This window comes from Heptranchias perlo, chromosome 26, assembly GCF_035084215.1.
Source record: "Heptranchias perlo isolate sHepPer1 chromosome 26, sHepPer1.hap1, whole genome shotgun sequence".
Classification (NCBI taxonomy): Eukaryota; Metazoa; Chordata; class Chondrichthyes; order Hexanchiformes; family Hexanchidae; genus Heptranchias; species Heptranchias perlo.
In genome coordinates, this window is record NC_090350.1 from 31045883 (window position 1) to 31071659 (window position 25777).

The 25777-nt window shown below is 40.2% G+C and overlaps 1 protein-coding gene across 4 annotated transcripts in view; it reads left to right on the forward strand.

Moving 5' to 3' along the window:
• LOC137342647 (sestrin-1-like) overlaps nt 1-22738 on the forward strand; it is a 57401-nt gene extending 34663 nt beyond the window's left edge. For 2 of the 4 annotated variants that reach the window (XM_068006700.1, XM_068006698.1), the window contains 9 exons: nt 9750-9815; nt 13496-13693; nt 14303-14485; nt 14895-15119; nt 16315-16462; nt 16539-16657; nt 17614-17804; nt 17926-18070; nt 19224-22738. In XM_068006700.1, the coding sequence (XP_067862801.1) occupies nt 9750-9815; nt 13496-13693; nt 14303-14485; nt 14895-15119; nt 16315-16462; nt 16539-16657; nt 17614-17804; nt 17926-18070; nt 19224-19310 (1362 nt within the window). In that variant the 3' untranslated portion in view covers nt 19311-22738. Of the gene's footprint in view, nt 1-2256; nt 2504-9749; nt 9816-13495; nt 13694-14302; nt 14486-14894; nt 15120-16314; nt 16463-16538; nt 16658-17613; nt 17805-17925; nt 18071-19223 lie in introns of those variants that run through there. The other 2 variants (XM_068006701.1, XM_068006699.1) reach the window with 2 other exon arrangements.
• Nucleotides 22739-25777: the final 3039 nt, after the last annotated feature.

Genomic DNA, 25777 nt, shown 5'->3' on the forward strand with positions numbered 1-25777 from the left:
CAGGAATGAAATTTGGATCGTCGGCAGTTTAATAGGGATGGGATTGAGAGAGTGGGAGGTGGGTCCAGTGAGTGTAGAGCTCGCAGAGGGCATGGGGGCATGGGAGAGAAGGCAGAGAGAGAGATACAGGGGCCTGGTGGGAAATTTGGCTTGGTGGTCAAAGAGGGGCGGGAGGCAAAGCAGCAGAGACAGCTGAACAGATGGTCTCTATCTTGCTGATGAAGCCCACAAGCTCATACTTGTTGGAGGGGAGGGTGAGGCAGGCAAGAGGGGTTTAATGAGATGGTTGGTAATGGAGAAAAGAAGTCAGGAGTTATCTTTGCTGTCCAGGATAATCCTAGAGTAGTGGGCAGTTCTGGCAGTTGCGTGAGATCCAGTCGAGCTTGATGTTGTCCAGCCAGATCTGGTGGCCGATGGCAAAACTAGTTGTGTGCCAGATATGCCCATGTCTGCGCTCCCCTGGACTTAAAGAAGCAAAGATGGGGGCCATAACCAGAGGAACGACAGTGATAGGCAAAGATTTTGCTCGGGGTGAGGGTGGAGATGAGTGATTGGTGAGGAATCGACAGCTGCACAGATATTGTGGCAGATGGAGTGCCAAAAGGGTCTGTGGGTGTTTGGTCTTCACCGGAAAGTGTCTTTTCTCTTTTAAAATGCTGTGTATTTTCCATATTTTCTCCCTTCTGCCAATTTCTTCCCTTCCCTCGTCTTTTGCTGGAGTAACTCGCTGAAGTGGCCATGATTTGAAAAAGAGCTTAGGCAGTGAGGGGGCATCCCAACCCTATTCTCACTTATCATCCATACACACACACTCAATGCAGAAAAGCTGAGAACAATTGTAGCACTCTTAGCTGATCTCAGTAGGGGAGACACTAACTCAGCATATACAGACTATGGAAGCCAAGGACTGGCTGGGCTGTGTGAAAATAGGTACTTAATCTCTTAACCGTGGGGAACGAGCAGTTTCTGTTCTTGTTCTCACACTCCAAAAAAAAAAGTGTTGTTGCTAGCAGGACACTATTGGCTTACGACCTCGCCAATAAAAACCCTCAAGTTGGCCTTGGTTATTGGGTGGGGGAAGATTATGGTTTGGTCACATCATTGATTTGATACTTTGTATCCACCTTCAGCCGGCTGCTGTATCGGTGCAGTTCCCCCCCCCCCCCGCCCCGGCTCCTTGAGCCAATCATCACCACCGATAAACTCCTATTGGCAGAAGTAAAAATGCTCTTATCCAATTAGTTTCAGGGGGTGTAAATCGGGAGACTTGTTGCTTGGTCGAATTTTTCAACACTTGTCTGTCCTTTTGTCTTTACTTTTCTTTCAGAAATTATGTATAAAATTCCGTGGGATGGGGGGGGGTGTTTTTTTTCATCCGGTATTTGCGATATCAAAGTACATTATGTCCTAATATTTTAACTAGGGGTTAGGGTTGGAACGAAAGTTTGCATTTCCAATCTTTTAAAATATAAAGTGAACCTATAAGCAATATTTTTATATTTAATTGCATTTTTAAATCGAAAGGCTGCATGCAACCGAATAAAAATACGGTTCAGTAAATAAAAGGTTTGAAATCGTTGCTGGGCAGTCTTGATCAGTTTGGCGACTAAAAGCTCAGGCGCAAAAGTGTATGTGTGTGGGTTTTTAAAAAAAATATTTTATGTGTTGCCTCCCGTATCGGATTCTGTGCACTGAACAACCTCGAAGAATAAAAACCTTCGCTTCAGCTGATTCTGCGATAGTTACTGATTAGGTCGAGCCAAATGTTGCTGCTGCAGCGAATGTGATGAGCTTAAGGGTTCTGACGCACGGTTATGTCTTAACACAAAATCTCCCCACAGTTTTGACACAACTAAAAAATATTGGCTGGTGGAAGTTTAGCAAATTGGTTTGTGCAACTTTTTTTTTTTGCAAATTCCTTTGGAAACATGTGTGAAATCAAACTTTTGCAGCGTGCACCATGAACAATGAGCCGAGTTGCCCACCCTTCAGAATGCTCCGGCTTTTATATATATATATATATATATATAATTTTTTTTTTGCATTGAAACCCACTCTTGTGGTTTATTAAAGCAAAGCCGGCGGACGGACGCGTCGTCGCGTGTTGGGGGCGGGGCGGGGCGAGAGAGGGGTGGGCGGAGCCTGGCATCGCGCGAGAACGACTTTCGCCCCCACGTGGGCGGGCGAGAGAAAGCCGCGGGATTATTGGTTGCGGGGGGGCGGGGCCCTGCGTATAAGAGAGGAGCGAATGGGGAAGGGGAGGGGGCATGGCCCCCCCGTGCGAGCTGCGCGCGCGCCGCCGAGGAAGGTCTCCGTGTTCCAGAACCCCGAGTATCTTTTTTTTTCCTCTTCCCTCCCCCCTCACTCCGGCTCGAGCCCCAGGATGAGAGTCGGTGCCGCTTCCCCGCGCAGCAGCTCCACCACCAGCAGCAGCAGCAGCACCATGGACCCTGTGCTGAAGGACTATCTCACCTGTGATCAGTGCAAACGGGTTCGCATTAAGGTAGTGATCGATCCAAATGAGAATCATCCTGTCCAGGAAAGTTTTTAAACAAGTGTGAAATTTGGCATAGTCTTGTCTTCTTTTTCTTCCCCCACCCCCCCCCACCCCACCTTTTTTAATGTCATTGTATTTGAGAATTATCTTCTTGTCATTTTTCGTGTTAGTCAAGTGAAGAAGTAACGTTTTGTCATCGTTGATGTGAGCTGAATAGGTGGCGAAACTTGTGTGAAAGTTTGTTTTAAGAGGGTGATTTGCATCAAGGGTTGGTGGTGGGGAAAGGAACATTTTGTAATCGACTCTCCTTGGGGGAATAATCCCAGTCTTTAACAGTATGCAGGTTCACTTCTCCTTGGTTTTCAGAGCCAGTTGTAATAGTAGTTGTGCATATTCCCATTGTAAACGACACTTCTCATTTACCGTTTTCCTATTCAAGCGGAGAAATTGATTAACTTGTCACATCCTCAGTGCACTCCGTTCCATGAGTTGAACTCGTTCTTTGTTGTATGCGATTGTTTTGAGATATATATAATCATTTGAGTGGATGGCTTTAAAATGTAATAGAATGTTTTTTTAAAAAGTTTCTTTAAAAAACGCAGTTGCATTGTTCGGATTTATTCCTATCTTCATTGCATTATGATGTATAACTGAAGAACAATTTTTATGATGTGACGGACCCCCGAACCGGTCTTATTCATAAGATTGTCCCTCAAAATTGTTTTGTGCATGAGTTTGTTGTTTGGGTTCCTGGTGGTACTGTTCCCAGCATATTTCACCACTTGTGTGATGGATAGAAATTAATTTTAAGATTATGGACTATCATGACTGGAAGTGGCCTGAATTATAGCTCCTTTTCCCCCTTCTGTCCTGCAGCCAAGTCACTTTTAACAAAAAAAACAAAATATTGTAGATGCTGGAATTGTTTTTATATATCAAAGATGGTATTGGGTGGGTCACCGAGTGAATTTAGTAAAATTAGCCTTGATGTCAACCATCAAAATGCCAGATCTGGCACTGGAACATTCCCTTTAATTGTTTTGCTGTGTCAGTGGGATGATATGGATATCCCATAAGAACCGTTCCTTGGTCTTCTGTACTGTTGGATGCTAGACAGCTGTTCAATCTCAAAAATCTAGTTGATTTTGTTTTTATGACTGTATACCAAAGTTGCACCACAAGCAGTATTAGAGGTGCTTAATTCTTTGGCAGCAGCAGCACAGTGTGAACTTTCATAGACTTTGATACAAAATGATTAGTTTTAGCATTTTATCTGAACAGTGCATTTTTAAAAATTGTATTTATCTGTATGTTGAGGAAATTACTCTCTAGTTAAGCATTGAGCTTTGGGTTCCAGAGCTTCACAGTGTACCACCCCATTTTCTCTGCTTCCTTTCAGAGTGACTTGCCGAATTTGTCAACTCAGCATCTTTTGTCTGGTTGCTGAATGTTTGGATTGAGACTCTAGCACAGGGGTTAGGCCAAATGTTTTCTGAATGCTCAGGAGTAACGAGAATCCATTTTGACTACAACTTGGCTCGTGTGAGTTGGCCTACAGCCTTGGGTATATTCAGTACAATAAATTTCCAAAGTTTGTGCAAACAATAGAGACTTAAAAGTAAAAGGAATTATTAAATCACCTTTTGGAAATGATAATCCAGGCCCACACTGAAGCCCTAGTACACTTTCCCTAGGATGTAGTTTTTTTTCCCCCAACTTTATTTCCTCCTTTTCTTGAAGCTACTGGGGATTGATTAGTTCAAATGCTCTTCCAGTCTTGTGTCTAAATATCCATTTATGAGAGTGTCGGTAGATTTTGGGGGATCAAGGCTGCGCCCATACCTGCGTGAGGGAAAGTGTATATATAGTTCTTGGGTAGCAGTCAGCAGTAGGAATGGTATTGCTTCCTTCCAGGGTAACTTATTGAATTTGCCAACTCTGCATCATTGGTCTTTTAGCTGAATGTTTGGGTTGAGAATCTTTGTTGGGCAAGGGTTAGCAGGCCAAGAGTAATGCCTTTTGAAATGAACAGGAATAATGACTAATTTGACCATAGTTTCTTCAGCCAGTTGGGATCTTGGCTTTTTGCTCATTATTGCACCTTTTTCCCCTCTTTTCCCCGCCCTCCCCCCCCCCCCCCCACCAAACAAAAAGGTAAAAAATCTGATTGCATTGTCCCTACCGCTGCCCATCTTAGACCAGCTACTTCAAAACAAACCAGTGATCAGACTTGGGACCTTCCTGGTCTGTGTTACACAGCCTGGTATAATGCTGACCTAAGTACCATTTTAGGTATTGGAATAGCTTCAGAAAGAGACTTTACTATGTGAAGAGAATGCATCCTAACCAAGAACAATGTCTGTTTTGTGTGTGAAAGTTTTTGTAAAAAAAACTTAACATGTTCTTTTAAATATGCATGCATTGATGAACTTATCTTGGTGTGTTTCCAAATCTGACTTACGCCTGCAATAAATACCATTTTTGTTTTGCTGTGCTTTGGAAACTAGAACAGCTCCTATTTGCAGTCAACTCTGTTCCCCAATGCACATTTATAATGAGGTCAGACTTCTGATGTGATTTGAACCACTTTCTCCCAAAACTGCATTCTTCGATCTACTGCCAGACTCTGCTGAAATCTGCCATATAGCAGGCTGACTTCTCGATTGTTCTGTGCCATACAAGCATATAACATATCTTTTAAAGTAGCTGTTTTCCCATCACCAGCAGATTTAACTCCAGAAACGGTATTCTTTTTTAAGCAGTAGTATACTTTTCTGTTTGATTATAAACCTGATAAGAGACTTCTCTCTCTCTCTCTAGAGAGAGAAAGAAAGAAAAAACTTAATTGTATGTTACTTTAGGACATTTCTAAGAGACCTGTTAAGACAGTATATAAATGCACCACTGTGAAGGGCAGTCACTGTTTTGTAGGCAAATGTGGCTATTTTACCCTCATCAGGATCCCATATGAATGACGAGTTCATCAATTTTAATGATTGAAGCAGAACTTTGGCAGGACATGAGAACTCGCTCCTCTTTGATTTGTGCCATAGGGTTGTTAACATCTACCTAAACCAATCTGAACCATTAGAACAGGCAGATGTGGACTCTGGCCCTCGGTATTGCACTGAATCTGTTAGCCTAGATTATTTGTTGCAGTCCTGCAGTGGAGCTTAAACCCACGACCTGCTGACTCAGCGGCAAGATTGCTAACTGAGCCATGCTGACACTTCGGTAGAGTCTAAATGTGACCCAGATAACATTACACCAGTGTTTTAAAAGTGTACTTTTGCATCAAAGTGAAGCAGTATCAGATGCACATTGACACTGAAAGCGGCAGTATAACTCCATCGTCAGTTCCAACACTCAAAATTACTGAAGCCAAGTGGCTGCGGCCTGCCGCTTTGAGCTCGCACACACTGCAGTATAACTCCCGTCTGAAACAAAGCCACATTTCAGAAGTTCTTGGGTGGACCATTGGAGGTGCTACCTTCCTAGAGCTTGTGCTGTTAGAGAATGGAGGGTGCACGTCCAGTTGCTGCCAAAATACAAACTGGAAAGTTGGGCCCTTTTAACGTCTTGTATTTTTACTTGAATCGGATATTGATCACCTTTTTAATTTAAAAAAAAAATGAATTTTGTGAGGGTGGGAAGAGAAGTAGAAAGAAATTAATTAAGTGTGGGGTGGTGGGCATGGGGAAGGAATACTGAAAGTACTTATACAATAAAAAATGTAAATGCTGAACATTGAATTAAACTGAAGTGGACTTCAAAATGCTGCACATAATTCCAAGCCTGAATGTTTGTTTCAAAGATAAAATCTTCAAAATAACAATCCAGTACAGCACCCACTAACAGTGCCATTTAAAGTTCTTCAAGCAGTATCCAGCAGATTGTTTCCAATCTATATCTGAAACCTCTGTACTGTTTGGTTTGTTTAAAAAATGTTTTAGTTGAAGGGAGTACAAAACTGCCTTTGGTTCAAGTGTTTGCAAATGCAATTTATGCTGAGTTGAATGGAGTAAAATTTCCTAACGTTGATTCTTGCCTCTATTTTGACCCTGTCTGTGTGTTCCTGTATAAGATTACCTGCCTGATACAGAGCCTGCATTGTGGTTTTTCCTGACGCAGAACTTTAATCTACCAGTAATTCCTGAACTTTTCTCCTTCTCCTCCTGCTCCGCCCCCTTCCTGTCTCTGCCCCCATAGGCTCCGTTGACAGACTTGCCAAGTGTCGCTGATTCAGGTGATCAGTTATTGCCCATGTCGCAGAACATTTCTGGACTAGTGTCCTGTTACTGTATTAAAACCACTTTGAAATGTGTAAGTTAGCAACCCTGGCACTGTTCCAAATTTGTGGCAGCACTTACAAGGCTTCTACTTGTCTGAGTGGTATAAAGATTTGACAGCTGCAGCATAATTGCAATATGGCATCTCCAAACCCCTTTTCATAAGTCAAAATGCAACATGATACTTTTTGCTGCTTGGCACAGTCTTCTGTTGACCCTCCCCATCTCCGTAAACGACTATTCCTTGATGGATTAGTGAGTAAAGGTGTAGTGCAAAGCAGAATCGACCTGGATGATTTTGAATCCAATCCTTGGGTCTGTGCTGAATTGGCTGTTATCAGCAATTATGGCTTTCTATTTGGCCTCTGTGTCCCTTTTTGATTTGGTGGTGGGTGGGTAGGTGGGGAAATCAGCCAGGATTTCCACTCTTGACTGCTATCCAAAGACCAGTGCTGGAAAGAACTTGTATGTGGACATCAAGTAGGGATAATTCCTTTTGATGTCCTCATCGTTGAATGAATTGCAAGGCTTGTGCATGAAGAATGGCCACTTGGGTGAACTACTGGAGGGTGGCCAGCATGAGTCACTGATTCCAGGAGAGACTGGGAAGGGGGCAATAAAGTATTAAGTTACTGTTTAATCACTGCACATTCCAATGAAGCATTGCACATGTGGTGTTGTCTTGGTAAACCTGCAGGTGTCAGTATGAGCAGTCATCATAGCAGAAAGTAATTCATTGTACGTGAAGGGTTTGGAAACATTTGAGATGTGATGAGGGGTTATATAAATTCAAGTCTTCACTCCTGTTATGATTACACTTCAATTGTTGTATATCACTGCAAGTTTACTGAGAAATTCTAATGAGTAGCATCTATTAAAATATTATCAGTGGGCAGAATCATGGACCCACGTGGGCAGAATCATGGACCCACGTGGGCAGAATCATGGACCCACGTGGGCAGAAGATTTTGGCAGAATAAAGGAACTGGGCATTTTTTAACTGTGGAACCCAGCCAATGGTGCGAAACTCACACATCTGTAGTCGACTGCATTCCTATAGTGTAAAAACACCAAGATTGTTTTATCTGGGCTCTTGTGTACTGTGTAAATTCTCTTGGCACATTTTGAATTTATGTTTAATCAATTTTGGTTAGTGTTTGCTTAGACTTGGTCTTCATTTCATTGCCCAGTGACTGCGTGAACACTGGGAGTTCCAATTGTACAGGTCGCCTTTACCCCATCTTGGAAGAAACCCCTTTTTTGTCTGAACACTATCCCAATGTTTCAAGTGTCCCCTCCAAGAGGTATGGTAAATTAATCCAGGCCATTAGAATGGTTTAACCAATGTAATTTGTTACTACTTTGGTAAAATTTAAAGGGCAGCTCCTACTCCGAAGCTTTCCTTTTTTTGCTATTTATCCTTGTTCTCTACTTTCCTAGACCTAATTAATTTTTAAATGTTGACCATTAACGCTACACTTTCATTTTTATTTATATAAAGGTTATCTTTTTCTTGAGTTCTGTGTTTTTGTCCAGTTTTTTTCAACTCTGCTTGAATTTCACCATCCCAGATTTTTGAGGGGCCATCTGGAGCCTTTGTGAAACGTGCAATTAAATGAGGACCCCAGACTTGAATCTAGGCTCATTGACCACTCCAATTAGAGTGGATTCCATATAATCACCTTTTTTTGCCCACTGTGAAGACCCACAGAAGAACCAGATGATGAGAGTCTTCAACTTCCAGGCAGAGCTACAAAACATGGTTTTATATATAGTACAGTGTATTTATAACTGGTAACCAGGTTACAAGTCAGCTATTGCAGCAGCATTTTGTGTGTTCTCACCAGAAGTGGAGTTCTGTAGGCATTGGCCACCCTCTGGGAACCTTGCCCAAGTGACAGTTTTTCATTCTCGAGCCTAGAGGATGTCAGCAGGCTGCTGGACTCTGGAGGCATTGCAGCTAAATCTGATCACCTGAGGACCACACTTGCATTTGCTAGCAGGGTCACTGGATGGCCTCAGGAGTGATATTGAAGGCTAATATTTTCCCCTCTCCTAGCCCAGAGCATTGAAGTTATTTGTAACATTCTTAACTCTGCAGGATGTTAGCCGGCATGATGGGCCGAATGGTGGCCTCCTGTGCTGCATCATTCTATGATTCTATGTTGAGATCAGTTAACTTGACACAGATTGAGGACTGAACACATGGTCTTCACAGTTTGTATAGCTCAGTTCAGTATTGAGTATTATATTTCCCAGCTGAGTATGGGAAGAACAATTGTGTTGAAGTATTTAAATCTACTGTCTGGCCAAACGCACAAGTTTTATTATTTCCCAACACACTGAAACCTTAAAATGGAGCCATGTTTCCTTAAAAAGCTATCTGTGGAAAAACTTAACTGGAAGGTTCTGTGACAGGACATGTTATAATTTGTTTTTCAAACACGTAGTGTGGGTGAGACACAAGGAGAGATCCTGAATGATGTAACAAACAGAAAGATTGATGCATGCGCCTGCTGTATAATCGAGGGTGTGAGCTGCTGAGAAATCACTTGTTTTTCTGTGAGAGAAAATTCTGGGTTTATGAAGGCGATAGGATCTGATGGAATACTGTGTGCTTTAGAAGTTTTCCCTTTCTGTTTACTTTCTGAGAAGTGATTGGCACCAGCAGAAGATGGTGAGTTATTACTGTGTATGTATTTGTGTGTACATGTACACTTATGTATCCATGTATTGCATGGATATGTGTTTATACGTAGAAACATACAGAACAGGTCCAGTTGGTCCATTGAGCCTGTTCTGTATTGCCTTGCTCTTGCCTTTCTATTGAAAGCATACAATTCTAACCCAGGCTGCTCGTAAATCTAGAACATTTTAAAAAGAGAATTATTATAAATATTTGTAATTAATTAAAAATTAATGATGTATAAGCTCTAATTGTGCCTTTTCTTGTATATTTTTAGGATCGAAGAGTTAAAATACCTCGCCCATTAGGTCAGGGTCCAAGTTCCTTCATTCCAGTCAAAGAGGTATGTGAATTCTTGAATTGAGTTTAACCTGAGACATGTGATTTTCATTGAAAAGATAATTTTGTGGCGATCACTGCAGTAATACATTTCTTTTATGTATAATTTTGTTCTAATTTATAGTCCACTACTTTGACTTTTTCTATTTTATATCTATTTTTAAGAACCAAGAATCCTTATTGGTTCATTTATGCTTTTAGAAACCATACCGCTCTCCTAATTGGGAATTGGCTGAAAGTTATTTTGCAGAACAGTGAGGGAGTTGAATTAACATGATTTAATTCTATGTCTTTATTTCAAAAGTAAGTTGTTTTCATCTGAATTCAGAGTTGCTCAAGGTCCATTTCAATATTACATAGAAATTGCATCATGGAAGCAGGTTGTTTGGCCCAACCAGTTTGTATTGATGTTTAACCTCATGAGCAGTAATTCTAATCCCCTGTGCCCACAGCCACTTATCTAATCTATTCTTAAATGTTGACATGGCCTCTGCATCAATCACTAACTCTGGTAGTGCATTCCACAATCTCATAAACCTCTAATGTAAAACAGAAGTTTCCCCTCATTGTCCTAAAATGTCTTGTATCTGTGTCCCTTGTCCTGGACCTCTCAATCACTGGGAATGTTTCTGTCTACCCTGTCTCACCCAGTCATAATTTCAAACACCTCTATTGCCTCACCCTGTAACCTCCTCTGTTCTGATGTAAACAGCACCAGTGTTGCTACTGAATTATTCACAAGTTTGAAGTTTCCCTGAACGAGGCAATCTTGTCTCTGCAGCCCCACGTTCTTGCCATCAAAGGCATAACGCCATTCTGATACGGGGTTTCGCTTGATACCTCCAATTGAAACTGCCAAGGTTGGCAACCTAACAAATCCTGCTGGCGTAAATTTGTTAGGTTGTCGTTTTGGAGTCTGGCCATTGGCAGACTAGCCTTTCTGCTTCCAACATTGTGAGACCATATGGATTTTGTCATGACACCAGGAAAGATCCTGGCCAGACTGGTAGTACTAACTATACATGTGTGCGATTTGTACATGCGTAGCCTCTCATTGATGCCAAACTCACTATGCAGTATAAATGGGTAGATTTAGCACAGTGGAAATGGGACCGAATTGAAGGTATCAAGCTGCTACAGCTTTCATTACGTGGTCCTTGTGCAGTGGACGAGGGAACAGGTACTGCTTGCACTGGATGTGTTTTTCAGAATAGAAGGTGCACAGTGGTATTTGGATTCAAAAGCAAGTTCACCACAAGGAATAGATGATCCGATTGATGAGGCACCATGAGTCAGACAGTCTAGAAACTCCTTCCAACCATTCGCCAAAATATGTTCAGTGCTGTATTTAAAAACCACAACTTCCTTATTTAAATTTAATATTTGTTAAATGGCTGGACTTGCAAATTGAGCACGGTGGAGAATTGGTGACGAAGGCGGTGTGGGGAGGGGAGAGGAGAGGAGTTGAAGAGCAGGGAGACGATTTCATCTAGATAAACCATTGTAATGTATTACAAGATAAAGCCGAAAATATTCTAAATTGCCAATTTTGCTTTGGACTATCAAACGTGGAAGACCTTTGTAATCTTGGGGTACCAACTTCACAAAGAGTGACAGCAAAGTTTAAACAAGTTACGGCATCTAAACATTTTAAGTGGAACTTTGAACCCAGTTTGCTGAGTTTCTTGCAGTTCTTTCCACTGCAGTATCTAAAATAACTGACAAAGGGTTTTCTGTACCCTCTTTTGTGAGTTCTTATCTAAAAGTTGATCAGAAAATTATATATCAGACGTGTTATACAGCAGAGAAACTTAAGTAAACAAATGATCTAACTGTAGCTCTGAATTACAGCCGCTAAGTTGTTTACAGGCAGCTCTTCCTTGTTTAATATTTGCATATTGTTAGGCACAACCTAACTTAGAGTTCAATCATGCCTTTTGTTAGTTTTAAGAATATTCAATGAAATGAGAAATCTCTGCTCTAGTTCCTTGTTATCTGCTACCTGCTCACATTTCTCCTCTATTCTCCTGCCCCCAAAGATTATTGTTCAGTACCTACTAGAAGCTTCTACCAATGCTGTTCTGTTCCCACAAGAAACATGAGCTCTTGGAGCTGGAGAAGGGGAGAAAGTCCATAACATTTGTTAATTTTCCCCAATGGCATCCATGTCCATTTTATTTAAAAACATGGGCTGTGGCAAAATGGAATACATTTTGTGTTACTTTGTTGAAGTGAATTGTTAGGGATATTGACAGCAAAAGTCTCCCTTTACACCCTGGACATGAGAGGAACACTGCAGATGAGACAGGACTTGCAAGAGGCAATGGAAGATACTTTAAAAGGCTCATAATGTTGAAAGTTTCAGGGCCGTCGCTGGGATTTTGCTAATGCGTTAGGGTGGTTGTCAATGTCCAGTCCTTCATTTTCATTTTATTTTCTGTTGACTTTTCTCCAACCCCTCTTAAGGTGCAATCCGCCCAAGTTGCTGTTTTTTGTGAGCCGAGGTAGTGTCAGCAGGCTATTCAGACGTGAGGGGTATCACAGCTGAGCCTGATCCTGTTCTCTGATTTCCGCACACTAGCTCTTTCCAGCAAGGTCACTGTATGGTGATCAGGAGTGGGACTCTTCCTAGCTCAGTACTGAAGTTTACTGTACTACCCTAACTCTGCAGACTCCGAGCGGGAATAGCTTCTGACCTGTTTTTCATTCTGATTTGTTTTGCTTATGTCTTCTACCTGTACAGTTTGACCGTCTTTCATATTAATGGGGGTATTGTTTACCTATGTGAGAATGAAACAGTTATGCTAGTAGCAGTCATGAGAGATAGATAATGTTGTACTGCACCACAGTTAGTGTTTCAGCCTCTGGATTAATCTGAGATTTTAATAGTGTAATAATATGCAGCTGCGTAGTATATAAGAGTAATGGTGGATTAGTTCGAGGGGAGGGGAGGGGCGGGGAAATAAGGAAAAGAGACCAGCATGTACATATTGTCTATGTTTTACAGCTGGCATTCTTATTTTGGAAATTATCAAGTTAGTTCTGTGGCTCTTCTGGAATGCTATTCAGCATGAGAGCCTGTTCAGAAGTCACCTTTTTAAGTATTGTGTTTAATACATAATATAGCAAGAGCGTGAACTATACTCAGGAAATTGTAAATGTCAGCCTTGCCAGCAACACCCACAACCTGAATTTTTTTTTAAATGTAGGTTTCAAATATATCCAGTTGCTGACGTCATTTTTGAAATCTGATGCACATGCAACTGAAATCTATACACTGCCAAACCAGGGTCATTGGGTTCAGGATAGAGGCCATTGCTCTATGTCTGATATTAAAGAAACCTGACTGCTGCAAAACCAATATAGTTTCTACCAATATTTGACTGGGGTATTTTGTACAGAATATGTTTACAGTTAGATTATTTTTTAAAACTAGTTTTTTTTTCTTAAACATGCAGTTAACTATTTGCATGCCAGAAAACTATTTGCCTGTCAGACTCAAAATAGGAAGATCATTTGCTGCAATAACTCAGATGCGACCCCTTCTAATCTTTATAATGATGTTTACCAAACTCTCCCATTTCAACTATCTTACGGCCAAGATGCCTAACATTAGGGACATTTATGATTGGTAAGAGTGACAAATGGCAGGTATGCTTAAAAGATTATTTTTTTTGGTTACAGATTCTACAAGAAGGTTTAGAAGATGCTGAAAGACAGCTCTTTATTGAAGCCTTTGTATCAACTGGCCGTGTGGACAATGTAACCATGGTGATGGGCTTGCACCCTCAGTATCTTGAAAGCTTTTGGAAAACTCAGTACTATCTCTTGCAGATGGATGGTCCTCTACCATATCACTATCGACATTACATTGCTGTAATGGTGAGTTACTCCCGTAGCTCTTTCCTGTCTGTGATGTAATCCTTAAAGGAAACTACTGCACATGGAACTAAATTGGTGGAATGGCACAGAAAAGATCACGCTGGATGACAGAATCAGTAAAGAATCATGCACCAATGATATTTGATAAATCAAATTGTTGTGAATCTTGAGGCTTTTATAAAATAAATTAAATTTGTTCTTCCCTCCTTCCCCTTGTCACTGGTTAAGCAGCTGACCATCTCGTAGTGCAACTCATGAGTTAGCCATTAATTTTTGATTTAAAAAAAAATTCATCTGGGTCATCAAAAGCAGTATGGCGATGAAAGCTAGTAAGTTGCATTGCATGAGGTTGAAGTGCTGCAGAGCCCACTGCTTTGAAGTCACCTGATTTATGTATTCAGGAGTATATAGAGGACTGTTTATCAACTTCCTTGGATTTTTTTTTAACAGTTTATGAACTTGCTGTGTTTTTGTTCGGTCTGTTTCATGGCTAGAGTTGGGGATATATTTATCAGTTTGTGAAACTTTTGAAGGGTGTTGTCAGTCTCTTGTATAACCGATAATCGGAGTAAAATCTGAGTGTCTGACTGTATATCTTTATTGTTTCAGGCTGCTGCTCGTCATCAGTGTTCCTACCTTGTCAGCCTCCATATTAATGAATTTCTCCAAGTTGGTGGAAATCCTGAGTGGTTAAGTGGCTTAAACTTTGTACCTCAGAAAATGAGGAATCTCAATGAAATCAACAAAATCTTAGCCCACAGACCATGGCTCATCACAAAAGAACATATTGAGGTAAATTGTTGGGAGAGTAATCAGTTTAAAATGAATCGAAATGGAGAATTTTTTACTGCATCGAAGAAAAATTATTCGATATAGTCCTGTTTAAATTGTCAGGTTAGTAATTAGCATGTGTGGTATCCACTTTGAGTTGATTTTGAGACATGGTAGTCACTCATCTTACAGGTACATGCTCGTCAAGCTGGTCTATATTAGTTACCATTTGGTAATGCAGTCAAATGCCTTGTCAGCATTAAGTATGTTTTCCCTTATTTTATGCTTGCTTCATCACTTACCATACAGCACACGCCGTACTGATTCTCCCTGTACATCTGAAAATGTGCTGCTATTGTGACTTGAGCATCTATACTTGATAATTCCTAGACATTCGATTGCTGATTTGATGTATTTTTGTTTCTTGTAGAATCTGTTGAAGACTGGTGAAAATAGCTGGTCACTAGCAGAGCTCATTCACGCTGTGGTTCTCCTCACACATTACCATTCCCTGGCTTCCTTCGTTTTAGGCTGCAGTATTAGGCCTGAACTTGATCAGGATGGTGGCTTCACATTCAGACCTCCCTCACCACGCAGCTGTGATTCAGATAGTGCTAGTAATAGCGGGTCAGAGGAGGTTGTTAATGGTAATGGAGTAAGTAAACCTATTTTTTCTTAACGTGCAATTTACAAATATTTCTGCGGTGAGCAATGTATAGATAAGATTCTTAATTTTAGGTGGGAAAAAAATAAAAACGCACACTTGCCAGCCTGAGAGATTACTCAATGCTAGAGTTTTTCAGTATTTGTATTTATAAAATGATACTAGTGGACCTCCCATGGTGTCACTCATGGATAATCTAGAGCCCACTTGCAGTGTTTAATCTGCACTGTCCCTATAAGATCTTTTATTCAGGTTTTGTCTGTGGGGAAGTGGCTTAAATGGGTCCATTAGTCAATTTGAGGCTAATTACTAGAAGTTTTTTTTAGATTGGCAGCTGCTTTGCTTCTCAACCAGCTCCCACTATATGAAAGAAAATGGGGAATAACTGGGATTCTTTTTGTTTACTTTTTTTAAATTGGTCAGTTTTGATTTTAGTATTTTATACAGACAGTCTCCTTCAAAACATATACGGGAGATAAATATGTGGATTGCAATTTACAAGTGAATTTTTCAATTGTACAATCATCCTATATAGATAAAATCATGTGGCAAGATTGCCTTATTCTGAAGCTGCTAACTTGTTGAGTATGATTACACTGATGTGGATGGCCTTTTGGTGTAAATATGGAGTTACCCAAGGCACACCTCAAAGATGGATGTCACAAAAAAAAAGTTGATCACAACCCCCTCCTTCCACCCGAAATCCACTGGCTGATTCGTACCTTGTGCGGTTTTGGTTTTGTTTCCCTGACCTCTTCGGCTGTTATCTATGGGCTGATTGAAGAAATCTTGCTTCTGTGTGTGCATTGTCAATTCAAAAACAGAATGAAATACTTTTCCAAGCTTCATTTAATACTTGGGGAGGGAAGACGTGGGGGAAGTAGTTGCTGCAACAAGATTCAGATCAGGCACCAGGGAAGAAAAGGTAGCGCAGGAACTTTTTTTTTCTACATTAAAGGTATTACATAAATACAATTTGTTATTGTGTTTTCACCTAGCTTGTTGGCTTTGAAAGCTGCCTTGTTATAAACAGGCAGCTTTTGGAGTCAGCAGGTACAAGGCTGTCAAATTCAAGAGGATCTGGTAGCTAATTTACAACAAAACATAACCGAGCTTGTATATTTTTGCCCTGTGCTGTAGTTAAAACCAGCTACCTAATGTAACAATTCTTCTGTGTGTCTTTCAGAGTAGAGATGATTTACACGAGTTGGAGGTTCTAATGGAAAAGATGAAACTTCTCCAGGAAGGTAGACAGGATGAGGAAGCAAGCCAGGAGGAGATGGCAACACGTTTCGAAAACGAGAAGAGGGAAAGTTTGCTTGTAGCACCTGCAGGTAACATCCTGACTTCGGTGATTTTAAAGCAATTGAAACAATTTTCCTTTAACTGAACACACTTCTCCTTTCCCAGCAGATGATAGTGAATCATTGTCACCGACCAATTTATCGTGCTTTGTTGAAGATGCGGATTTTGGGTACAAGGATTTCAGCAGGCGTGGGGAGCAGACACCACCAACATTCCGTGCCCAGGTAATTTAAAATTCAGTCAGATAATGGACTCTGATACAATTCAGAAGTGTGTGTTTGTGTGTGTGGAAAACTACTCAGACTTGTAACTGGAAATTGTTTATTAAGAGGTTAATTAGTTCACAATATAAGAACATAAGAAATAGGAGCAGGAGTAAGCCATATGACCCCTCAAGCCTGCTCTGCCGTTCAATAAAGTCATGGCTGATCTTCGACTTCAACTCAACTTTCCCACCCTATCCCCAAATCCCTTGATTCCCTTAATGTCTAGAAATCTATCCATCTCAGTCTTGAATATATTCAATGACTGAGCATCCACAGTCTTCTGGGGTAGAGAATTCCAAAGATTCACAACCCTCTGAGTAAAGAAATTTTTCCTCATCTCAGTACGAAGTGGCTGACCCCTAGTTCTAGACTCTCTAGTTAGGGGAAACAGCCCTATAAATAAAAATCAGTGCTGAAATTTGGTTAAAGCTAAAGAAGATTGTAGTTTCTTCAGTTGCTTAATTGGTAAAGACTAACTGAGACATGTAGACCAGAAGGTCCCAGGTTTTTTGATGACCGATTTGTTCTGAAGTCAGATGATCTCAGTTTGGCTGCAATTGGACATTACCAGAATTGACTTCAGCTCCTGGACTGGGGAAGAAAATAAATCAACCAGCAATTCAGCCCCTGATCACTGTCTAGAGGCCTCTGCTGGAAAATGCACATGTGGATGTTGTGTGAGGACAGAATTGAGCTCAGCTGTGACTTTTCTCCCACCCGCCCCCCCCACCCCTTTCCCTTTCCTTCCCCCACCCCACGTCAATTAATCTGCCAACACTCACGAGCGCACGTGAAGAATAGCCACTTGGATGAAATACCGGAATGGAATTGTATCCCATCAGGACTCTTGCAAACCTGGTTAAATTGTTTCGTGTGATTTGATTTGCATTTAAAAGTTGTGCCTGTGCTTTTAGGATTACTCCTGGGAAGATCATGGCTACTCCTTGATTAACCGACTGTACCCTGAAGTTGGGCAGCTCTTGGATGAGAAATTTCAAGTAGTGTACAATTTAACATACAACACCATGGCCATGCACTGTGATGTGGATACCTCCATGTTGAGAAGAGCCATTTGGAATTACATTCACTGTGTGTTTGGCATAAGGTACGTTGTTTACAATTGGAGCTGGTTTTCCAAGTGGGACTCTTCCAAGTTTGCTGCATTCAAAACAAAATGTGTGAGTGAATATTAATATATTTTCATACTTTTTTTTGTCTTTGATCAGATATGATGACTATGACTATGGAGAGGTCAATCAGCTTCTAGAGCGTAGCTTAAAAATATATATAAAAACTGTTGCCTGCTATCCAGAGAAAACGACCAAGCGAATGTATGCAAGTTTCTGGAGACATTTTAGACATTCAGAAAAGGTATGTCCCACTTAGAAAATGTTATTTTGTCATGTTAGCTTGAAATGCGATAGAGATTTAGAGTTTAGGTGCCGTGTGAAATTAATGTCAGTTCAAACTTTCCTATGAAACGTTACTTTTAAGGATCTGTTAAAAACATTTGATCAACAATGCAGTGCATTGTGAAATCAAGCCTCGAGTGCACAACAGTTCAAGGTTAATTATAGCATCATAACTACAAAATTTCCCTATAATCTAATACAAAAACACTTGATGCATTATGACATTTGTTAAATATAATATTTTTTGTTATGACCTTGAATCTTTAATAGTGTCACTTTTTTTCAGCTGAGGGTGAGTAAAAGATGTAATTCTGGCGCAACAACTGTTACTCCAGCAACTGATCTTTGAGCAAGAGAGAGAGCCAGGGGTTGATGCTCTTGATTTACCCTTCCTACTTATTTTATTTTCCCTTTCTCTCCCCCCGGCCTTCCTTTCTCCGCCCCCCCCCCCCCCCCCCTCCCTTTTGTTTTTTTTATTATTATTCGTTCATGGGATGTGGGCATCACTGGCGAGGCCGGCATTTATTGCCCATCCCTAATTGCCCTTGAGAAGGTGGTGGTGAGCCGCCTTCTTGAACCGCTGCATTCCGTGTGGTGACGGTTCTCCCACAGTGCTGTTAGGAAGGGAGTTCCAGGATTTTGACCCAGCAACGATGAAGGAACGGCAATATATTTCCAAGTCGGGATGGTGTGTGACTTGGAGGGGAACGTGCAGGTGGTGGTGTTCCCATGTGCCTGCTGCCCTTGTCCTTCTAGGTGGAAGAGGTCGCGGGTTTGGGAGGTGCTGTCGAAGAAGCCTTGGCGAGTTGCTGCAGTGCATCCTGAGGATGATACACACTGCAGCCTCCATCCCTCCCTCTTCGTCCTTCTTCCCTCTTCTTCCCCCACCCCCCCACCCCCACCCCACCTCTCGTCCTTCCTCCCTCCCCGACTCTGACCTTTTCCATCTGCAAAAGTCTGCTTCTGTTAAGTCCATTTTTGGGCTAAGTAAATTTAAATTGGGCTTAACAAATCTGGAATTTCTTATCAATACACTCCATCCTTTATTCTGTTTAAATATTACAGTAGAAATCTTTGTCTTTAAAAAGACTAATTTCTTTTCCTACTTCTAGGTGCATATAAACCTGCTCCTTCTAGAAGCCAGAATGCAAGCTGCACTACTCTATGCGTTGAGAGCCATTACTCGATACATGACATGATTGTCAAACTGTTGATAAGAGGACTGAGCGGCTCCATTAGACTGCATATTCTACTGACTTGCTGCACCCAGTGAGCAGCCATGTGCAATTCAGCAGATTCCTCATATATTTGAAATTCATATTTTACATAGAGAATAAAATTTCCTAATACATTTTTGGGGACAACTTCAGTATTCCTTTGCTGTGTTCAGTACATGGTAAATTATATAAAAGGTTTGAAGCTTTAAGCTCAAACCTGATGCATCTAAACTTTCTCTCAGTGCCTAGTGGGTGCTACTCCTAGAGAACTGAAAGCTTGAATGTATTGTATAGAATTTAAACTGTGAAACCTGGCTGTCAAAAGCACAGACTATTTTGTGTATTGATACTTCTCATTGGTCTTGTATTTATTCGTGTTGTCACTATTTGATTATTCAAGGTTTTTTGCATTGTATCCTTTGGCATACACAGGCCTTGTGGCACATTACCAAAGCTGACTTTAAACTAGAAAGCATAATAGAAGCATGTCTTATTTGGGAGTGATATCAAAAATGGGCCATTTCTTTTTGAAAAAGAGGATAATCAAAATTGCTTCCAAGTATGAAATACTTGTAAGTAAAATCAGCCCAGTTTTAAATCCTTTCCCTAAACACTTCAAATGGGCTGCTCCTTTTGCTGGTTAATTGATACAAAGCCTTTATAGTCCAGGAAATAAGTTACATAAGAACAACTTTGCAATATTTGTCTTGGCCTGGCAGTGCGCACAGCAGAGACAAGGTAACAGGTTATAGAATACCAAAGTTATTGGAGCAACCAACTCGATTTATGGATTGACTGCTTGGCATTGCCTCATTATTATACAGTAAAAGTGCCGCCAGTTGTGATGCTTTCATTTTTTTTTTAAAAGCAGAGATGGGAGTGGGTAATGTGATGCAGTTAAACTTTGTCACCGCTTTCAATATTGCCTGCCTTCGGGTAGCTGCAGGATCACTTTCGTGGTATACCAGAGTATTAAAGCACAATCTCTTGCATTAATATTTGGTGCATTGGAGTTTTTTCAATGAATGAAGAACACTTTTGCTCCAAAAAGTAAATAAGAATGTTAACATTTTGAAAAATGCAGATCCTTGTAAAGAATTGTTGATGCCTTGATTTGCACATGTCTTCTTTTTGAAACTTTTTTTTTGTTTCTAGTTTTTGCACATAGTAACCATTTACTGAGCATCTGGATGGGTATTGTTACTGCACTAAACAGTATTTCTGCTGTTAATTTTGTTTTGTACATATAGTTGATAACCAAGATTAACATTGATTTTCTTTTGTGCGTAGAATTTATTTCTTGTTAGCCAACACCAAAGTAAGGTTTTTTTCCCCCTTTTTAAGAAAGATTTGTACTATATCGGGGGGCAGAGGGAAATCTTGTTGCTCAGGTGCGATACCGAATAAAGTTTTTGCCCTATAGTATACTGCCTCCTTGACGCAGTGCAGATCGATCCAAGACTGTTCCGGATTTGTCTCATATCTGCTCAGTGGTTTCCTTGAATCTTTATTGTTCTAAATGAATCTACTTTGTGAGCAGCCAGTAGAGTCCATGCTGTCATTTGTAAACTAAAATACCCCTGAAATTGGGAATGGCTTTACTTGAAAAATTACAGTACAAACCAGGCACAAGATCACTTGGTATACAATTTAATGGTAAATGACAATCCAGACATCTGCTTGTTCTTTATTGTGAGGTGGGGTTGACATCTGACATTCATGAATGTGGGATCATCTGGTTTACATAAAAATATTCTGCATTGTTCACACTTGGATTGAATTTATACTATGGGATGTTATTTAAATAGTGGGGAAATGATGGCCAACAAACTGGATAGTTTGAAAAGTTACGGCCATGTTTAAAATATATTTTTGGTGAGTATTTATACACCAGTAATTTAACACTAAGGTTATTAGCTGGCCCAGTAACCCTTTATAGTAATGTGAATTTGTTCAAATGTTTCCTATTACACACTGGTTAGTTTCAGCATTTCCTTGGGCAGACTCTTAGAGAGGGAAAGGTGGTACTAATAAAGATTGCCAGTTCGGTATCTTTGGCTAACACATGCGCTTGTCTACAAACAGTTTGCCTCAGAATTCAGAGAGAAGCAAGTTTACCTGCTCTCTCGATCTCTTAGCTGAAGGGTTGTGTGAAAACCACAGCTGGGTGAAGGGAGAAAGAGTTGGAGAGTTGAAGACTTGTTCACGTGCAGTATGTTTGGTGTAAAATGTATCTTCATTGCAATTTTGATGAACCTGCTTACAATCTCAAGTTAAAATGAACAAATACCACCCCCCCCCCCCCCCCCCACCCCACCAGCAAAGTTTGGTTTTAAGAAATGAGCAGCATGATCTTTTTAAGTGGCCGTCTGAGTTAAAATGGCAAGTTTGAATCCTTGAGCCTTATTTTTTTAATTAAGGCGTTTTCTCTATCCTTAATCGGAGGTGCATATTTATGTTTTCTGGGGGTAGAGGAAATTGAGAAGTCTGTAACTGTGCTTGTGTTACACCTCGCATCACTTGATGGCGAGATTCACAACTCCACTCTCGCTGTAAGCTGAACAATGATGAAATGCCCATTCAAGTTTTAATTACTCTGTTGCATGAAAGTCACATTGCTGCCTTTTACTTTTCACCCTCCTGAAAGTCAAATGTACAAATATTGACTCCTATTTGTGCCACACCATTTAATGCGTCTTTTGTAAAGATTATGTCTGAGAATGCACTGGGCTTTAATGCACTCCCTTATTCATAAGCTATTAAAGCTGCTTTATTAAGGTGTGGGTAAAATCACTTTTTGGAAGTGTCTGCATTGAGACACACTCAGCACTGAAGCACTGAAATATTTAACTTTGCTGTAGATTGTAAAGTAAATCACTTGATGCAGTAGCTGATTTCCTCTCCCTTGTTCTCTCTCAAACTCTACAATGTATTTAATTCTTCTCCCCACCCTGCCCCCAACAGTCTCTTATGCTGGTTTTGAACTGGAGTTGTACACCACTGAAATTTGTGAGTAATAGATCGCTTTTTTTAAAAAAGCTGAAAAGAACCTGTGTGTTTGCTACATATTAAACTTGTACAACAAATTGACCAAATTCTTTGGGAATCTTCTGAAAAAGTTTCAATGAGCATGTGTTAGAGTTGAGGAAGCTGTAAATATCGCCTGGTACTGTACATCAGTGACTAGTGTCGGGTATGTTTTTCTGCTGGCTTCATCTGCTTCTAGCCATACGTAAATTTCGCCTAGTCCTGGATGTTCTAGGTAACTGACTTCAGAAACTTGCATTGAACTTACTAAACTGTTTATTGACTTACTTTCATCTTGTGTTTTTGTGGGAGCTTTAGAAGTTGTAAACTACTTTTGACTTTGTTGATTTTCTTAAAAAAAAATAAAGATACATTTTTCAAAATGTTTTGATCGTTTCCTTTCTGCAGTTGTGGGTGATTTGTGCACTATTGATTATAGAAAGAACTTGTATTTATACAGACATACGATGTGCCAAAGTGCTTCATGGCCAACTTTTGAAGTGTTACTGTTATGCAGGCAAACACAGCAGCAAATTTCCACACAACAAGCTTCCACAAACTGCAATGAGATAAGTGGTATTAGTTGAGGGATAAATTTAGCCAGGACACTGGGCGAACTCCCCTGCTCCTCTTCATATAATGTCTGGAGTCTTTTATGTCCACTTGAACTGGCAGATGGGGTCTTGGTTTAATATCTCTTCCAAAAGATCCAACAATACAACGCTTGCAAACATTTCAGCATTGTGACTCGCACTTGTACTAGGCTCCATTCTCTTTACCTGGCTCTGTGTTCATTTTTCCTCATGCCTATCTGTAAAGTGCCTGGGAACATTATAAATTGGCAACGTTGACATTTAACATAATGACAGGCATCCAAATTTTCATATACTTCAGTTGAGTCTAATGTAACAGTGATGTCTGTTCGGTCTAATCTCGGCAGACATTTTATAGTGACAGAAGGTTGAAGTTTGGATTAATCTTAGTGTTTTGCCATATAAACCTGGTAAAAGATGGAATTACATGAAAATGCACTTTGCACGCTATCTTGCTAAAGTGAAATTGGGCTGATTGATTGTAGCCTTATATTTCAGTTTTTACTTACCTGCATTATTGCTCAGTTTCCTAAGACAAGATTAGTATGGGTAGGCACATTTGACATACAGAAGTGTAAAAGTTAGTGGTTTTGCTGTAACATTTTACCATGTTATCATACAGAAAAGTAAAATTAAAATTGTATTGTTGAAGTAAAATTGTATCCCCAAACTTAGCTTCTTTTACTGCAGTTTACGAACGAACATGAAAACGGCATCACCACAGTATTCTGTTTCATTGAGTGAGCTACAATGTGGCTGTGTTTGAGCAGTTTTCAGAACACAGTTCCTGACTGTTCGGGGACAGACTCCACCTGAAAACTGCCCTGTTTGAGAACCCTTAAACCCCACTGTTACGAGAAATGTGAAACTGTCGGCAATAGCCACTATGTGAAGAGTTTTAACTTCAATGCAAGACCCAGTGATTACATCACACACTGTAAATTTTTATTGTTTGCATTTGTCTTTATTTCAAGGAGTAAATGCACTGCTAATGCAGTGATGCTTGCAGGTTACTGTTTGTGAACTGAGTTTCATTCCCCTAGTACATACCACTGCATACAGTTTGGTTTTTTTTCCCCCTGACCTTGAATCAAACTTTAAAATTAAGGGGATATTGAAGTTAAACCAGAGCCAGATGTTAACCGTACTGAAATCTTCATTCACCATTAAGATCAGTCTGCTATCTTCCTCTTGCTGGGTTTGCCCAGAAGGTAAAGATAGTTTTATAATTTCCTTAGAGTCAGTGCATCTCCATCAAAGTCTGCTTCAATTTAGCTGTTCTGAAATGAAACATTTTCAACAAATAAACCTTTTATTAACCCTTTGAATCCAAAATTTTTCATGACTTGTGTAGTGCTTGCTTTCCTTTGTATCTAAATATTTTTATGAAAAATATTATTCTGTCGCCAACTTCCTGCCCCTCTCATCCTTGGCCCTTCACCTTAGTATCCCTCAATTTAAAAAAAAATAAAACCCACCTCCTGTATAATGTTTGGTGGGAGACAAGTGAGCTGAGACTGAGACATGTAAAAGAAAGAACTTGCATTATGTAGCAACTTATTACATCCTCAGGATGCCCCTAAGCACTTCACAAGCCAGTGAATCACTTTTGAAGTGCAGTCACTGTTAACATGGGCAAACATAGCAGCCAATTTTAAGCATAGCGTCCCACAAATAGCAAATAAAAGATGAATGACCAGATAATCTGTTACTTTGATGTTGATGGTTGCGAGATTGTTGACCAGGTCACCAGGATAATTTCCTGCTCTTTGTGTAATGTGTTGCTCTGAGAGAACTTTGTGCAGAGTAAAACGGTGCCAATTTTACTCTGGCTTAAGGTGGCCATGGTAAAGTCTTTGTTCTCTTAGCTTCTGACGTTATTTGCTTTTGTGATTTATCTGGACCTCTAGAAATGCATTGTGAGGTATCCATTATTCTCTGTATTCAATGGATGAATTGTTGTGCACACCGCCTGCAGTGTTTGCAACACATTCGATTATTCCCCGCCTCCCCCACACCTGTGTTAAACTTACCATTTAATAGTTTTGAGATGTGTTGCAGTCAAAGAGGCACAGCATTCAAAAGAAAGAAAATGTGAACATAACTTATCACTGACTACTTTTGAAGTTCCTTGAAGACAATTTTTATAATTTCCAAGAAAATCCCTGCAAGCGTAACTTCCATGGATTTGGTCTTAAATGTATGTAATACACTTATGCAGATATGAGATTACTGAACGCTAATTCCTGTATGCCAATTGCAAGTTTGTACAAACATTAAGTAAAAAAATAATCAAATGTGTTGACTTACAGTATCTCTTTATAAATAACTTCCATTCTGTAGGTCACAAGTGAACCCAACTGTGCAATGAACATAGGTCATGTTGGCCTGGTCCTGAATGGAATAGTTAATTCTATCTATCACAGTAATGTCAGATGTGAAGATGCCGGTGATGGACTGGGGTTGACAATTGTAAACAATTTTACAACACCAAGTTATAGTCCAGCAATTTTATTTTAAATTCACAAGCTTTCGGAGGCTTCCTCCTTCCTCAGGTGAACGAAATGAAATCCTCGAAATGAAATCGCATTTATAATTCACAGAACAATGCTTGGTGATTACAGACAGTTTTTTCAACTGCCCGTTGCCAAGGCAATCAGTGTGCAGACAGACAGGTGTTACCTGCAAGGTCTCAGAATATACAAATCACCAAAAAAAACAAACAAAAAAAAAGAGAGATAGAGAGGTAGAAACATAGAAAGGACAGCAACTGACCCGTTATATTAAAAACAGATAACATTTGTTCGCTGGTGGGGTAACGTGTAGCGT